This window comes from Mus pahari, chromosome 1 (genome assembly GCF_900095145.1).
Source record: "Mus pahari chromosome 1, PAHARI_EIJ_v1.1, whole genome shotgun sequence".
Taxonomy (NCBI): domain Eukaryota; kingdom Metazoa; phylum Chordata; class Mammalia; order Rodentia; family Muridae; genus Mus; species Mus pahari.
Genome location: NC_034590.1, coordinates 149,518,424 through 149,536,607, shown reverse-complemented (window position 1 = coordinate 149,536,607; position 18,184 = coordinate 149,518,424). Strand labels below are relative to the sequence as shown.

General features: G+C 40.8%; 1 protein-coding gene across 3 annotated transcripts in view; it reads right to left on the bottom strand.

Moving 5' to 3' along the window:
• Nucleotides 1-18,184, bottom strand: part of Pde6c (phosphodiesterase 6C) — a 55,159-nt gene that overhangs the window by 27,101 nt on the left and 9,874 nt on the right. For all 3 annotated transcript variants that reach the window (XM_021202873.1, XM_021202878.1, XM_021202877.1), the window contains exons 5-10: nt 9,499-9,573; nt 8,585-8,649; nt 8,422-8,488; nt 6,176-6,223; nt 2,359-2,508; nt 1,301-1,444 (exon numbers count right to left, since the gene is read on the bottom strand). In XM_021202873.1, coding sequence (XP_021058532.1) covers nt 1,301-1,444; nt 2,359-2,508; nt 6,176-6,223; nt 8,422-8,488; nt 8,585-8,649; nt 9,499-9,573 — 549 coding nt within the window. The remainder of the gene's footprint in view (nt 1-1,300; nt 1,445-2,358; nt 2,509-6,175; nt 6,224-8,421; nt 8,489-8,584; nt 8,650-9,498; nt 9,574-18,184) is intronic.

Here is an 18,184-nt window from a genome sequence, read left to right as displayed (position 1 = left end):
AATGCTATCCTGAAAGTTCCCTATACCCCCCCCTCCGCCCCTGCTCCCCTACCCACCCACTCCCACTACTTGGCCCAGGCCTTCCCTTGTGCTGGGTCATATAAAGTTTGCAAGACCAAGGGGCCTCTCTTCCCAGTGATGGCCGATTAGGCCATCTTCTGCTACATATGCAGCTAGAGACNTGAGCTCAGGGGGTACTGGTTAGTTCATATTGTTGTTCCACCTACAGGGTTGCAGCCCACTTCAGTTCCTTGGGTATTTTCTCTAGCTCCTCCATTGGGGACCCTGTGTTCCATCCAATAGCTGGCTGTGAGGATCCACTTCGGTGATTGCCAGGCACTGGCATAGCCTCACAAGAGGCCACAATATCAGGGTCCCTTCAGCAGAATCTTGCTGGCATGAGCATTAGTATCTAGGTTTGGTGACTTATGATGGGATGGATTTGTGGATGGGGTAGTCTCTGGATAGTCCATCCTTTCATCTTAGCTCTAAATTTTGTCTCTGTACCTATATCCTTTCATGAGTATTTTGTTTCTTATTCTAAGGAGGTCTTTTTAATTCTTAATGGCCCCAGCAAACCCAAACCAGACACCTGACACCAGACTCCACCTATATACACATTTTAAAAACTAGAAAACAGAGTGAGAAAGAAAAGTGATTGTGGGGTGGTTTCCCCCTCCTTTTGTGGTAGTTAGAACATTTTCAGCAAAAATCCATTGCCTCCCTCATCAGAAAATGATATTGGACTTGATCACTTGACTTGGCTTTGTCAGTGAGAATTTTAGAGACTGTCAAGTGAGCAGAGACTTTAAAATCACCAGGTTACTGCTGGTTCACAAAAGATCAGAGACCACATGACAAACTAGACTCACGGCTCTGTCACCAAGGTCAGGTAGAGCCTGCTTAACCCACAGCTAGTAAGGGGAAGGTAGATGCTTATACATGAAGGTCACTGAGATGAAACAGTGATTGTTACACAGCATGGGAGGATAATGACTGACTGGCACATTGCTCTTCTTCACAACATTCTTTTCCTCACTGATATCTGTGAATCCAGATACATTGTTTCTGCTCCTACACATCCAGGAGCTGTTTTTCGCAAACAGCTGTAATGTAACACTGTGGTCTGGAATTCCAGGAAGAGCTCACCAGCCTACAGGGCTCCTTCCTCCCAGACCTCTCCATCATCTCTTTACCCCAGAAACAAGCCTTTGCTCATCAGACTTCCCAGTCATTAGGTGATTTGCAGAAGCTGAGGTTACATGCCACCTCCTGATCACAGGATGGATTCCCCACTTACCAAAATAGAGTTGATTTCATCCGGGGTGGCCTTTGTGAGGTTCATCACCATTTCCTGAGCAATGTCCCTTCTGCTTTCCAGCTTGTTTACTCGCTCATAGGTATCGGTGTTTAAAAGAGACCATCCAAGAAACTGGGTTAAAGTCTGAAGTGGAAGAACAGTGACTCAGATCCTCTAATGTTAAATAAAAGTTGCTTTGTGGAAAAGCCACATACTTTCCTATACTGATCTCCCACTATCACCGACCCAGTTCTTTTCATATATAATATATATATATAAATATATATATATATTATATATATATATGCTTGAGAAATCATGTGTGCACATAATCTCTTTAATCAAATTCACCTCTGTTTTGTTCTTTCTAGTTCTTCTGCTATCACTCCTACTTCCCGACTTCATGCCCTCTGGGTTCAAACCCACTGGATCCACTCAGGGTGACTGTATGTGCGTGGGTGTGGAACCAGCTACTGGAGCATGAGTAGCTTCTCAGGGGCTCTTTCCTGAGGAAACTGACCCTTCTCCATCAGCCACCAATTAACAATGGCAAGGGGTGGGACTTCATGAGCCCTCCTGACCCTTGCTGTCAACCCAGTTCTTTGTATTAGCATAAGAAAAAATAAAATCTGAATTTATTGCCCAGACAGTAAAATGAACCAAACTTTGCTTTTCAAAGTGCCAAGCCTCAGGAATGGTCTACTGCAGGAAAGGAATTACAAACAGAATAAAATAAAGTAGGAGCTAAAAAATTAGACAGAAGTTTGAGGCTGAGAATAAGAGAGATTATAAAAAGAAAATGAGGAATGTAAAAATGCTTTTCAATGTTTTTATAGGATTGGAAAATATGGGCAAAGTCAGACTTTATACTTGTACAGAAAATGGTGCAATATATAGCAATCCAGAAGCTGAAATGACACAGTAACAATGCCCTGATTACAACTATGAGACTTAGTCTTAACCATTCCTCACAGTATCACTGCAGACTCAGGAGTAGCTGCAGCTGCCGTGGTTCCATGATATGCTCGGACACACTTGCCATTCTTTCCCACGCTTACCTCAGTGATATGTTCATCATGCTCATCAAAGGGTTTCCCATCCTTCCGGTTGTAAAACGTAGCTACACCCACGATGTCTTCTTTCTTGTTGACAATAGGCAGGGACAAGACATTTTTAATGACCCAGCCAGTCTCATCTACCGGTCCTTTCTATAAACAATAAGGGAGAGTGTTACTTTAATATTTTCACTTTTTATTTTTGAAACAAGTATAGATTTGCAAGATCTTTCAAAAGAACTGTACACAGAACTTCATGGACCCTTCATTCAGTTCCCATCAATGGAAACATTTCATGCAACTTCAATACGGTACCAAAACCAGGAAACAGACAATATACAACCCCTAGATCTATATGTGCTTATGTGTATGTTTATCTCTATGGAAAACTCCAATCACTATTAGAATCGACTGAACTACCCCACCAGCACGAGGCACCCTCCCACTTCACTTACAACCACCCCTATCCACCCACTGCTTAGCTGATTTTAAAGTAAATCTCAGCGTCAGAACATGGTTAGGACAAGTTTCTAAGCCATCCATTCAAAGGTACCAGAACAAGGGCAGCTGTGTTCTGACACTCTAACTTTCTCCTTTGACTCCCAGCTCTGGGGATGGAAAGAGCTTCTTATCCTTACGTTGCCTTTTGGTTTTCTTTGCACTCTCACCATCTTGCAACACTAATGTAGCTCATTTCTTCCATTAGGAGCTCTCTGTTAGAGTACTTAGTATAATTTTTGTCTAATCCATCAAGATAATCTTTCAGTTTATGGTAGGTTGTGATTAGTAAAACCTGTGAGACCTGCTGACAAGCCAAGAACCGAGTCAGGTTGTTAATGTTATAATCGAGAGTAAACCACAGGCCCTATGTCAAGACGCTCCCACCTCAGTGAGAGAAGCAGACAAATTCCTTCAGAAGTGTTTCTCAAAGTGTGGTCAAAGGCAACAGATGCTTTTTAAAAAAATGTTTTATTTTTATATATACTTAATATTTTAAATTACATTTATATATGTGGGGTGGCAAGTGGGTGGATGTGCATATGTGTCTGTGTCTGTGTGTGGGTTTGTGTGTGTAAGTGCACACAAATGCCAGAAGGAGGCACCAGATTCACTGAAGTTACAGGTAGCTGGAAACTGCCCAACACAGGTTCTGGGAACCCAATTTCAGTCCTCTCTGGAAGAGAACAAACTCAACCACTGAGGCTGTCTCTCCAGCCTCCACAACAGATTCTTTTTAAGCATATGTAGTCTCAGGGAAGCATCTAGATACATCCTGTCTCTTGGCAATTCTAATGCCCTCTCAAGTAAGAGGCCCATAGAGTGTATTTGTAAGTATGTGGCTAGGGCAAACAGATCCAGAGACTCAGCACACCACAATGATGGTTTTTCAAACGTTTCATGGTTTATTTAGCCCTCCACAGAGGTTTAGGTTGAGTCTCAGCTCACCACAAAGCCTCCTCTGACTGTATTAGTCCACAGGACACTCTTGGGAGGTGGAATTTGGGGAGAGCGCTGGAGATGGCTGTTAGATAGACAGGGTCTTACCCAGACTATAGAGAAAGGATGGACACCACATGAGTAAAGTCACCGCAGCCCAGCTCTGGAACGATCTGAGGTGTGCTGGGTTTTCCTAGGCCAATGTTGCCCATCAGAGGAGTCTAGCTGCCTCCTGGGATGGTCATGCCATCCACAGTCACTATCTGGGAGGGAGGCAGGGCCTTGGAGCAAATGTGACTTCAGAGCACAGTAGCCCTGTTCTGATAAGCATGCTTTCATGAGTACCACACTGAAGTATGCTGGGATTCTGGGGGATCACTGTAGACCGTAAATTTGTTTCATTTCAGGGACTCCTGATGCCACAGTGAGGGTCCCCACCCTCTTCACCATGTGGCCCCAGACTTCCTCAAGTCTCAGTGGGCACCTGCTTATGATGGATGGACTCCATCCTCACTTTCTGCTTCAGGTTCAGATACTTAATAATTCACTGTTCATCTTTCTAATCAGTGCAGTCTACCCTGGCACATAAGTGATATAGATTTAGGGGCCACTGCTCAGTGCAACATAATCACAAGCAAGCTCTGGTTGCAGGAAGGGAAGTTCAAGAAACAACAGGACCATATGGTGTTTGTGTGTTTCCACATCAGTAAGCAAGGGATGGGCGGGCAGAGCCAGGGGAAGCCTCCACTAATCCAAACAGCTGTGTCTGGGCTTCCCCAAGGCAGGGTTTAGTTGCTGCTGGGGCAGGATCACCCACACCCCGAGGAAGCTATCTCTTCCATTTAAGCATTGATGGGATTCTGTGTGTCTTAACAGCATAGAGAGAGACAGACATTAGTGATGGACCCTCTGGAGGGCAGGCTCTACCCCTGACCCAGACCAGGGATTTAATGTTTCTGAAATGCAGGACATGGAGTGCCAGTATGCAGAGAGGAGAGACTGGAGCACGCTGGTACAGCAACTTCATCCAGTTCTCAAAAGGACCAGGAAGCAGAGATGATGGGCAGGTTCTTGTGGAAAATTAGATGAAGCTATAAAGAAGATGAACTCCAAAGTCCTATCATTGTTATAATCTCTTTTCTGTTGCTGTCATAGAATAGCATGGGCTGGGTGCTTTATTAAGAAAAAAAAGGTGCAATTACATTTCTTATAGTTTGAGAGCCCAAGAGGTTTAAGAGTATGACTCCATAGTCTCAGAGAGGCTGCTCCCTGCATCATAACATGGCAGAGAGCATCACTGGACAAGAGGGACTGGAGATGCCAACTTGAATCTCTCTTCCTTTTCTCACAAAGCTAGCGATGTCCTGTGCCTCTGGCTCTGCCCTCCTCTGTTCTGCTGTCTCAATATAGCCATCAAGATATAATATGTACAAAAACTTGGGGATTCAGCTTTCAGCACATGAACTCTAAGGGGTCACACTCAAGCCACAGCTGTGACAGTGGGCAACAGTGGGTTAGCCCAGCAGTTAGTGCAGAAGACTGGCTGGGGGCTCTCCTCTCCAGGAAGTGGGCTTCTGGATGGTGATGAAATAGAAATAAAATCCAGGGACCTGCTAAACCTTTTTTCTGTTTTAGATCACGGTTACAATATATTGCAGGAAGGGCTGCCGAGAAAGGTGCCATAGGGCTGGATTTGAGCCATACAATGTCTCCAGCCAATCAGTCATGCAAACAAAGGTTCTAGAGCACCAGTCATGCACCAGGCTCAGTTGTCACCCTAGAGAACCAAGAGTGGGAGGGAATGGAAGTATGGCAGTATGCACGCATGTGTTCCACACACAGACACACACATACATACATGTATATACATAGACATGCACACACATACACACAGACTGACAGACACAGATGCACAGACACACAGACACATACAGAAACACACATACATACAGACATACATACAAACACAGACACACATACACACACATATACACATACAGTTACATGTACACAGACACACTCAGAAACAGGCACGTGCACACACACATATACAGAGACACACACACATAGATACTCATGCATAGATGCACATACACACACACACATACAGACATATAAACACAGATACACACACACACAGACACACAGACACACACACACACACACCTCTTCCACCTTTCTCTTATCTTTCTTCTCTCATGCCCTTTCTTTGAGTCTTCTTGATGGTCATTGGCCAAGCTAGAGTTTTGGAACTTGGGTCCCATGTGTGGCTGCTGACTACACTAAGGCACACATAAGCTAGACACTACGGATAAGGAGGAAGAGCGAGGCCCCATCCTGCTCCTAGTCCTGAGGGACGATGCAGGGCCATGGCCACCCTTACCTGAAATGTGAAGTATTCATCTGCAGGGGCGTTCAGCATGTTACAGATCTGTGAAGCAAGAGACAGAGTCATTCTGAAACATGGTGAGGTTAGGACCATGTAAGTCCACGGAGGAGGGTGAGAGGGCATGTTGCAAATGAGTTTCCCATGAAGCTCTTAGCTGTTGGGTAAACACAAGAAGACACGCTCACTACATCAGGTCATATTTGCTAACGGCTCACTGAAGTTATCTCCTCTTCTGCTAGGCCATTGACTAACATTTCCTGCTCTCGGCTCCTCCCCACTCTTCCACTTCCAAGTGATGTCCTTGACTTCCAAACAGCTCCTCAGCAAAAGACAAAGACTGCTCTGCTAAGGCAGGTTTGAGGGTGGGTGCTGGCTGATCTTACTTTATTCTTTTACAAAGGAAGGTTGCTTGGAGGGTGGTAAAAGGAAAAGGCTAGGCAATGTTTCACTTGCTCCAAAGTAAGAATTCCTTATGAAATACTGCGCTTACTGTCAGAATTCGGAGATAGATTCTTATACCCATTTTTACTTGCTCTGAATTATCTGTACCTGAGTCATATGCACAAGTGGGTCTTATTTTCCCTTCTACCAGAGTTCCACTTAAAATGATAGCATTTCAAACTTGGGTGGTAATGGTTGAGTCATCTTTTCCTTTGAAAGACATTAGATTCACTGGGTGAAACCTGAATTGTAATTTGAAATTCCAAAGAGGGGCAATAGGATGGACTAATGGGATGGACTCTCCTGGCTAAGGGTTGGGGAAAATCCTGGTGCAAATACTCCTACCATGGGGAGTACTTCTACTAACATTTACCCACTCACAAATATCAAGCTCTGTGAGCCAAGGGGGCTGCCAATGTTAAGTGCCTTTTAAAAAAAAATTATTTATTTATTTATTTATTTATTTATTTATTTATTTATTATATGTAGGTACACTGTAGCTGTCTTCAGACATCCCAGAAGAGGNCATCAGATCTCATTATGGATGGTTGGGAGCCACCATGTGGTTGCTGGGATTTGAACTCAGCACCTCTGAAAGAACAGTCACTCCAGTCCCGTTAAGAGCCTTCTAACAGTGAATGAAACATATCTACTCTTTCTCCACTAGCCTTACAGAGAAAAGGTGAAACTCCTCTGAAGCTTTTGCTTATCTATCTATCTATCTATCTATCTATCTATCTATCATCTATCTATCTATCTATCTATCTATCTATCTATCTATCTATCATCTATCTATCTATCTATCTATCATCTATCTATCTATCATCTATCTATCTATCATCTATCTATCTATCTATCTATCTATCTATCTATCTATCATCTATCTATCTATCTATCTATCTATCTATCTATCTATCTATCNTCTATCTATCTATCATCTATCTATCTATCTATCTATCTATCTATCTATCTATCTATCATCTATCTATCTATCTATCTATCTATCATCTATCTATCTATGCATATTTACTTTAGGGTGTTTTGTTTTGTTGTTTTTCTTCTTTCTTTCTTTCTTTCTTTCTTTCTTTCTTTCTTTCTTTCTTTCTTTCTTTCTTTCTTCCTTTCTTCCTTTCTGTCTGGATTTCTCTATGTAGCTTTGCATGGTGTAGGATTAGCAATCTTCCTGCTCAGCAGCCTCCTCACTGCTGAGATTATAAAATCTTGTTGTTTCCATGAGTAGTCATAGTTTAAGAACCTGAGGACTCTTTGGTACCATTCTTAATTTCATGTTCTAACTTGAATATTTGACATTATTTCTTGGACTCTGGATCTCCCAAATGTGATTTAAAGATGCAAACCAATCAATTCTTTCCCCCCCCCTAGCCTTTCTGTCATGGACATGTGTTTACCAGCCTTTACTTTGAAGCCTCACAGAAAACATTCGTGATCATATTAAGACCATGAGCATTCACAATGGAATTGAACCTATCATAAGTCACAGCCACTGACTTTTAATATTCCTCGCTTTAAAGCAGATGTCTGAAAAGTGTGTGGCTTCAGAGTAAAAGGTGGAGAAATGGATAAATCCTTCTCAAGTTAACTGAATATTTTGATACAATTTCAGCATCCTGATTAACCCATGTTTCCCTCCCTAGATTCCTCTTTCCTTTCTCCTATGCCAGGAAAGTGGCTATCTACACTTGTTTCACTTATTCTTGGGTCAACAGTTGTATTTATTGTGTAACTAGTGTGGGTCTCACACGTGGTTATTTAGCACTTAAGTTTGTCTAATGACTTACAAATCCATTTTCAGCAACGTATGTAGGCAATCCACTAACAAGCGTCCAGTGGTCTGCTGGAGGTGACCTTGGAGAAGATTAGAAAAGTCATTGGCACATATAAAAATGTTCGGGTACAAAGCCCCAGTGGCAACTCCCATGGCTACTTCGGGGAAACACGCACGGAATCACGTTGATCTCTTCTTTTCCATGTAAAATGTAATCAATGATTTTATAGAAGATGATTTCCTAGGAAAGAAGAAGATTGTGGGCACAACATTATTCCCCAAAGAAAATAATCTTCACTGAAGAATATGTGCTTTACAATTCTTATAAATAGCACCTAATTTCCTAGCCACTGTTTTCTGAATAATGTAAATTACCAAACTCTTCATGTATTAGTCACAGGCTTGTAATCTGTCACACACACACACACACACACACACACACACACACACACACACTTCACTGTCATTTTAAAAAGCTGAATTGACCCAAATAGCTTTTGGGGGAGTCTGATTACTAAACCACCAGGAAATCTGTCTTTACTTTTAACTGATTGCTTTTTGTTGCCCAGAAGTAGCTGACATTAATGACTTCATTAGGGGGAAAAAAATCACATACTTAATCAACTGCAAACAGACATCTATCCTGTGGTAAACACACAGGTCTTTTCTCACTGGCTAATCTCAGCAGGTACCTCCACAAAGGAAATTAATGGATCCATTGTCAGAGCTGGAAGGGAAGGGGGCAGGTGAAGAATCTGAGGCCCCGGCAAACTTGTCAATTTTTGGTTTTCATGGCCTGCGGATATGGTGGTACAAAAGCAAGCACACTTCCTGCCCCCCCCCCCAAGCTTTCAGTTGAGTGTGGCTGTAAATCTAACGCAGCCCCCAGGAGGTCATCCTGCACAGCTGAAAGGGGCCGAGCACATCTAACAATGTTCTAGTGGCTCTGATGCCTCCCTCTGTGTCGAGAACCACAGACCCACCCCTCTGTACAGGACAGAGAGGAACAGGCAGGTTCCCTCTGAAATGTCTCTCCTCTGGGCACTTCAGTCTCTTGGCATCACACACAGACAGCACAGAAGATATTTACCCTGCCATCTGGAGTCTTTGGTCCTTTATAAGGCTCAACTTCTCCAAGCTTGATTGGCCACTCATCGTAAAATTCCTGGAGGCAATTATATTTAAACATTATTAAGCAAACTATCCCACAAGCCGCCATCACCATGCCTTATCTGATTCATAGGCACTCACACACTTAATGTGAATCTGCATAGTTTTGCAATTTTAGACTTGAAAAAAAATCTGTAATTCTCAGCAATGAACCTGTGACTACATACAAGTTGCTTCTCGTTTTATTTGCCTGTTAAATGAGAACAGCACAACTTGAGCTTGTTGTGAAGATTAAATGAACAATACATGCCCTACACGTGCATGCCATTCAAAGCACTCCATGTATAATGTCTGCAGTGTGTAGCGTCTGTAGACAACTGCATTAAAGCCAGGGGGGTTACGAAGCTTAGTTAATGTTGCTCACAGCCAACAGTGTCAGTTGCCCTAATTAAAACTCTTCTCCCCATCTTGCTAGTTGAACCTCATTTTGCTTAGTTATCAGGCGGTAATTTGTTCAGAAAAGATGGGTCCTGCCCTGCCTATAGGAGGTCTACATGAAGCACCCTGCTAATTTAAGGGCAGGTATGTGGTTCCGTTTAGACCAGTGAACGGGGTTGGTGGAGTCAGCTGAAGGGCTACTGGACAAAGGTGTCTCGCAGATGAAAAGTGATAAAAGTGATGTTTCCCGTGTAGCCAAAAGTATCCTGAGCAGCACCTGCAGACCCACAGCAGGCGTCAGAACCCCGCTCTTCTGCTGCATGGTGCTGCACTGCCCGCTTGGAACAGCGACATTGAAAAACAACTGCCAATCACATGAATAGCAAGAAGTATAAATGATACTGTATCTATCAGTTGTGTTGAAATCCCAGCTTTCCAACAGAATTAAAGGTGGGAGTGGGGAATAACACTATGAATAATAATATTTCTTCCTTTATACTTTAAGACCTTTTTCATTTCAGATATGAAATGTCAAATAGTTACCAACATTATACACCTACAATGTACTTGATACCTTATGTATCTAGCTCAGATTTTCAAAGCTGATAAAAGAGATGTCCCCCACGTCGGTGATGAGAAAGCCAAGAACCAGGGAGATCAAAAACCTTGCTGAAATCAAGGACAGAGAACTGACAGTGCCTGACTTCAAGCCCTGCGTGAGAACTGTAGCAACCATGGCAGTGGGGTGTTAGTGGGGAGAGAAATCAGCAAGTGGAAAAGACTGGAGAGAAGTGTGTGTACACACACACACACACACACACACACACACACACACACACACTCGACTGATCTATGACAGAGGAGCAAAGGGCACAGAGACAAACTAGTCTATTCAACAAATTGTATTGGAACCACAACATCCAGTACGAAAAGAAATCTTATTTCTTTAATTAAAAAAAAAATCTTAGAATGATTTATAGGTCTAAATATAAAGCACAGAACTATAAGAATTCTAGAAGTTGACACAGGAGAATATCTAGATAAGCTTGAGTTAGAGTTTTTTGTTGTTGGTGGTGGTGGCTTTTGTTTGATTGTTTGTTTTTTAGACACAGCACAAGGACACAAAAGTAGAAAAGTAGTGGAGAAAAGAGAAAAGCAGTGGAGATGGTTACAATTTAAAATGTCTGCTATAGAAATGTTTCTTGGGAAAGAATCAAGAGACTGGGAGAAAAATATTTGCAATTCCAGGACTAGTATCCAGAGAATTCAGTCTCCAATTTGCTCAGGCTGGTCTTAAGTTCAAGTTATCCTCCTGCCTCAGCCTCTAGAGCGCTGGGATTATAAATATGTGGTGCCATTACTTCTGGTTGCAAAGATCTCTTGAAATCTAAGCACCAGGAAGTGGAGACCCCCACCTAAAAGCCGCAGGAGAGCAGAGCAGGGCTTTCACCAGCCAAGAAGCACCATGGGAACTAAGCACGTGAAATCTGTTCAACATCATCTGCGGCTGGGACTGCAAATTCAAACGGTGATGCACTACCACATGTCTCAAAATAGATAAAACCGGAATAGAGGGACCACTAACTCCCGGTGAGAGTGCAGATATGCAAAAATGATAGCTGCTTGGAAAGATGGATTGACAGTGTTTATAGAGATAAACACTCTCCCTGGATGATCCAGTAACTGAACTTTTTTTTTTTTTTTTTTTTGCCATTTACACAGGTAAGTTGAAAGTATGTGTACACAAAAACCCATACATGGTGTCTACAGCAGCCTTATTCATAATCACCCCAAACTAGAAGCAACCATGATGTCCTTCTCTACTGAGAAACAGACTGCCTTATGGTAGGTTATTATTCTCTAATAAAAATATATGGGCTTTAGCAAAGATATGGAATTGACATGTCTAACAATCAATGAATAGATAAAGACATTGTAGAGAATATACTCAATGAAATACTATCCAGCCTCAAAAAGAAAGAAAGAAGAAAGGAAGTAAGGAAGGAAGGAAAGAAAGAAAGAAAGAAAGAAAGAAAGAAAGAAAGAAAGAAAGAAAGAAAGAAAAACAGATGGACAGAATGAAGAAAGGAAGGAAGGAAGGAAGGAAGGAAGGAAGGGGGGAGGGAGGGAGGGAGGGAAGGAGGGAGGGAAGGAGGGAGGGAGGGAGGAAAGAAGGAAAGAGAGAAAGAAAGAAGGATGGACAGACAGACAGATACAGTCATGTGTCACTGTGACGGTGTTAGCAAACCTGGAGAGTGTGGTAAGAGAAATGGGCTAGGCACTAAAAGACAAACATGCAATGTACGTGTGGAATCTGAAAACGTCCAACACTGGGGCTGAGGGCAGAATGTAGTTACCAGATGCTATGGGTTGAGCCATCAAAAGGACAGGGAGGAACTGACCAAATACCTCAGAGTTCTAGCCAGGCAATAAATTCTCAGGACTTATTACAAGAAAACACAACTACAGCGAATATGTACTATATATTTCAAAGCTATTATGAGACTAGATGTAAATGGTATCACTCTGCAAAGTGATCAACATGTTAATTACTGTACTGTAACCATTTCATAATTTACACATATGCATATATGAAACTATCACACTGTACCCTATAAATATGTACAACTGTCACCTTCTTAAATTAAGAAATAAAAATTGTAAGTGAGTTATCAAAAACTTGGGCATAGTGTCACATGCCTGTAATTCTAGATCTCAGAAAGCTGATGCAGGAGCATTGTTTGAGTTTGAGGCTACCCTGGGCTAAATATAGTGAGTACTAGGCCAGTCAGGGATTCATAATAAGATGCTTTCTCAAAAGAAGACAAAAGGCACCATAGAGAAGGCCCATGAGGAAGAGCTGGCCTCAGACCATCAGTCTGTAACCTTTGCCTCCACCCATCTTTCTCTCCCTCCTCATCTGTCCCTCCTGCTTAGGACGCAAGGTAATCTTAGCTGGCCAGCTCAGCTCTCTTCTTGCCCTACATTGCCTGCTTGCCATTTGCCTGTTTCCCTTCTCCTTTTAGATTTGCATCTTCTTATTCTTTTGCTTTTTTCTCTTCCCAAAGAACATTATCTGCATTTCTCATAGGGTCTGTGTGCCTCAACCATCTGAGAGACAAGGCTTATGGCATGTCTCTCTTTTCAGTCTACCTTTTGCCTAAATTCCCTCATCACCCTGAAGGATTTTTAAGTAAATTCATTAAAATATTTTTACATAAAAATTTTATAAAATATAAAATTCATTTATAAAAATATTTTAAATATATTTTATAAAAATATAAAATATATTTCATAAAGTATAAAAATTATATTTTATTTTTAAATTTATATTTTATAAAATATATTCTAAAATTTATTTTATAAAATATATTCTAAAATTTATTTTATAAAAATAAATTTAATTTATTATAAATGATAAATTTATTATTGTTTTCAACTGAATGTACCTTTCTTATATCTTCTCTTCAAGGTATGATATGTATTCTCTTCCACTTTCTTCTATCACCCCAATACTACCATCTTATTGGGATTTCTTCTTATTCTCTGTGCTACCAATTATACCCATGATAACTAATCTGTTAACACACACAGTGTTATCAATACCCCTTTACTCCCTAAAATAATTAGTAGTTAAGGGGTAACTGTTGCACAATCAACTATCACTCTATTTCCCTGGATATTCCCTCAATATTTCCTCTGGGTATTGATTGTTGGCACAGAGTAAGGCTGGGAATACAGTCTGGTGTCCAAGGGTTTTACAAAGGGAAGCGATGCCTCTTTCTGACCAGTTCTTTTCTCACCTCTGCACACGCTTTCATCTGAAGGTGACTTAAATTCAAAGTCGTCGTTTTTCAATGCAACCAACAATCTAACTCCTGATACACAGATCTCAATACAAAACACATGAAAGCCCAAAACCACACGTCCCCTCCAAAATCTAACGAATCTCACAGTAGATGCCCCCAACAACCATAACTTAGATGAAATTCCAGACAAGAAATTTCCAGGAGTAAAGATAAAAATGTTTAAAGAAATGAAAGAAGACAAAAATAAATGCCTGAATGAATTCCATGAGAAAGTTAAATGGCTGCATAAAAGAAGGAAGCCAACATAAGATATGAAAATAAGGTTGATAAATATACTGAAGAAAAGACAAGCTGAAATGATACTGGAAATAAAAATTTCACTAATCTCAAATAAAAATCTCAGTGGACAGCCTCACTAATAGAATGGGTTGCAGGAAGGGCAGAACGTTAGGCCTTGAAGGCAAGATATAGGAATTGGTACATTTAGTTGAAAGCAAAAATAAATGTATTAAAAAGATTACAAATAGAATATGAAGAACTTGGGGACACCATGAAAAAAAAAATCTATTAATTACGGGCATAGAAGAGAATAACTGCATGCAAGAACCATAGTCAGTATTTTCAGTACAATCAGTAGAAATTTGCCTAAACCTGGAGAACAAGGGGTCTGAGTCAGAGAGGCAAATAGAAATCCGAATAGGAAAAATTAGGGAGAAAAATTTCCTACATCATATCACAGTTAAAACACTACACAGTGCAAATTAGAGAGAAAAGGAATGTATATGAAGAGTGACAAGAGAAAAACGGTCACATATAAAGGTAGGCCCATAAGAGTAACAGCTGAACTTGCATGTAGGAGAAACTTAACCAAGTAGACCCAGCCACAATGCGGGCACATTCACACCTGATACTTCCTCCCTGAGCCAACGTAGAATCTACAGGCAAGGATAGAGACCACTGATGCTGGATCAGGTGATAGAACGAGCCTATGAGAAAGAGAACAACCACATCTGGCTACTTGACAACCAATGAGATGCTTGGGGGGGGGGTGTAAAGGTTTATCCCGTTCCTTCAATAGACAAGTCTGCTTTTGTCACTTGCCTGACTTCCAGAGTCTGCTCATTGACTCCGTGCCTTCTTACCCCTGCCCCCAAGGGTCTTGGTTGGGGCTGCAAGCAACACTCACAAAAGAAACTTCCAAACCCAAAAGGGCAGAGAATGATGCATTTCAACTCCTGAAAAGCCTCAGCTGCCAACCCAGGCTTCTATACCCTGCAAAATTAGCTCTGCAAATTGATGTAGAAATAGATGCATTAATTTTTGTTTGTTTGTTTGTCTTTTAAAAGCATGCTAAAGAAATTTATGATTGCTAAGCCAGCTCTGCAGAAAATATTAGGCAGAATTTTTCAAGCTGAAGGAAATAATAAAAACACTCAGGGACACTGGAGACAAAACCAAAGGGGGTATGACTGTTGCTAAACAAATGGTGACCAAGAAAACACTAGACATTACAAAATCAAAATGACGTAAATTGTCACACACCTTTAAATAATAACTCTTCAATGTCTTAGTTTCCAAATCATAAGACATAGACCAGCATATTGAGTCAAATAAACAAACCAAAATCCATCTAGTTTCTGCCTTCTACTATGCCTTCAAAGATAGGTTCTATGTTAAGGCAAAGAGATGAGAAAAGATATTCCAAGCAAAAGATACCAGGGAATGGGAGTCAGTATCTTGATATTTCATAAAATAGACTTCAAGCCAATCTAACTCATAGGAGATCAAGAAGGTCACATATTGATTAATGGAACAATCCATCGAAAGGGCATTTCATTTCTGTAAATTAATTATATAAGGAAAAATAAGACAAAGCAATTTAGACAACAGAAACTGCAAATCAACTTTCCTTTTTTTATAAAAAAATATTACAATTCTAATTATTTACACAACAAACATAGGGACACAGTTTCATAAGACACTACATAAAGTCACAGATTAACCTTAACACAGCAATAATAAGCGATTCCAGGATCCTACTTTCACTAATAAAGAGACCATCCTGACAAATAACATAGAGATCAAGGAGTCATATGATATCCTAGATAAAATGGACTTAATAGATGTCTACAGAACATTCTATCCAAGCACTACAGAAGATACATTCTTCTTAGCAGCCATTGGAACTTTCTCTAAAGTAAGATCACATATCAGGACACAATGCGAGTGGATTACTTTTCTGTTGCTGTGCAAAATATCCTGACCAAAATCAGCTTACACTTTCAGAGGGACAGAGTCCATGATGGGAGGGAAGACATGACTTGGTGGTTGTTGCAGGAAGCTGACTGATCATATTTCCACTCTATGATGGTATGAAAGAAAAATGGGCCCCATAGACCCATAGGGAGTGGCACTAGTAGAAGGTGTGGCCTTGTTGGAGCAGACGTGGCTTTGTTGGAGGAAGTGTATCACTGGGGGTAGACTCTGAGGTCACAGATGCTCAAGCCAGGTCTAGTGTCTCCCTCTCTTCCTGCTGCCTGCTGACCCAGATGTAGAACTCCCAGCTACCTCTCCAGCACCACGTCTGCCTGTGTGCCCCCATGCTTCCTGCCATGATGATAATGGACTAAACCTCTGCACTGTAAGCCAGACCAAATTAAATATTGTCCTTTCTAAGAGTTGCCATGTCTCCTAACAGCAATACAGACCCTAACTAAGATGCAATCACACACAGGAAGCAAAAGGAGAGAAGAGGAAGTGGAACAGACTATAAACCTCAACTGTCCCCCCACCACCAGTGACATACTTCCTCCAGTAAGGCTCCACCTCCTAAAGGTTCATTACTACAAACCGGAAACCAAGATTTCATATACATGATCCTATAAGAGACATTTTTTTTATTCATTCAAACCATCACAGTAAGTCTCAACAAATACATAAAAATAGAAATAGTTTCTTGCATCATATCTGACCACATGGAGAAACGCGAGAAATCAATAGCAAGAGAAAACACAGAGAATTTACAAACTCATGGAGATTGCAATGGAATGACAAACAGGTTACTAAAGAAATCAAGAAGGAAATTGGAAAATTCCTAGAATTGAAAGAAAACAAAGACACACTCAGACCTACGGGATGTAAAGAAAGCAGTTCTAAGAGAGAAGTCACAGCTGTAAATGTCTACATTTTAAAAACCAGAGATTTCTTGCTCGGACGACTTAAGGGTTCGCCTTAGGGCCTCGAGAAAACAAGAACAAGGCAAACCCAAAAGCAACACACGAAAAGAAATAATTAAGATCATTAAAGAAATTAATGAAAGAAATAATTAAAATGCAAACAATCAATGAGACAAAGAGTTGGTTCTTTCAAAAGATTAAAAAGTGACCAACTGTTAGCCAAACCAATTAGATGTGTGTTGGGGGGGGGGATCTTAGTAAAACTAGAGAAGGGGGGAGGTTACACAGATACCAGGAAATTCTGAAAATTGTAAGAACACACCTTAACAACTTATATTCCACTAAACTGAAGAAAAAAAAATTAACAAAAACCCTAAAGAAACAGGTGACTTTCTAGATGAGTATGACCTACCTATCAAAGTTAAACCAAGAGAGACCAGTAATTTAAACAGATCTATAGCAAACAGTAAGATTCAAGCAGTAGTAATGAAAAAAGTAATCTCTCAACTTAATTCACTGTAGAACTCCAGCAGACCTCTGTGAAGAACTAATGTCAATCCTTTCAAATAACTCCATAAAACAGAAGCAGAAGGAATGCTTCTAAATTCATTTTACAGAGTCAAGATTACTGTATTACCCTGATATCCTAATAAGATATTCTGTGTCTGTGTCTCTGTCTGTGTCTGTGTCTGTGTCTCTGTCTCTGTCTCTGTCTCTGTCTCTGTTTCTCTCTTCCTCTCACTCTCATTTCTGGTCAATTTTCCTGATAAACACACATGTAAAAATTCCCAGTAAAATACTTGCAAACTGAATTCAAGAACTGAATCCAGATGATCATTCGCCATGATCAAGCCAGCTTGAAGGGCAGAGATGGTTGAAAGCACGTAAATCAGTAAATCTAATGCATCTATGCCACACATGGGCTCAAGTTCAGAATCACATGACCATTTAATAGAAGCAGAAAGAGCCTTTGACAAAATGCAACATCCTTTCATAATAAAAACCCTGACAAACTAGGAATAAAAGGAACATATCTCAACATAATAAGGAACATGTAGGGTAAACTACAGCCAACATTGTGTTAAAAGGGGGAAAATCCAGAAGCATTTCCATTAAGCTCAAGAACAAGACAAGAATGTCCACTTTTTCCACTCCCATCCAATATAATATTTGAAGTCTTAGCTAGGATACGAGACAAAAGAATGTGCTGGGAGTGGTGGCGCACGCCTTTAATCCCAGCACT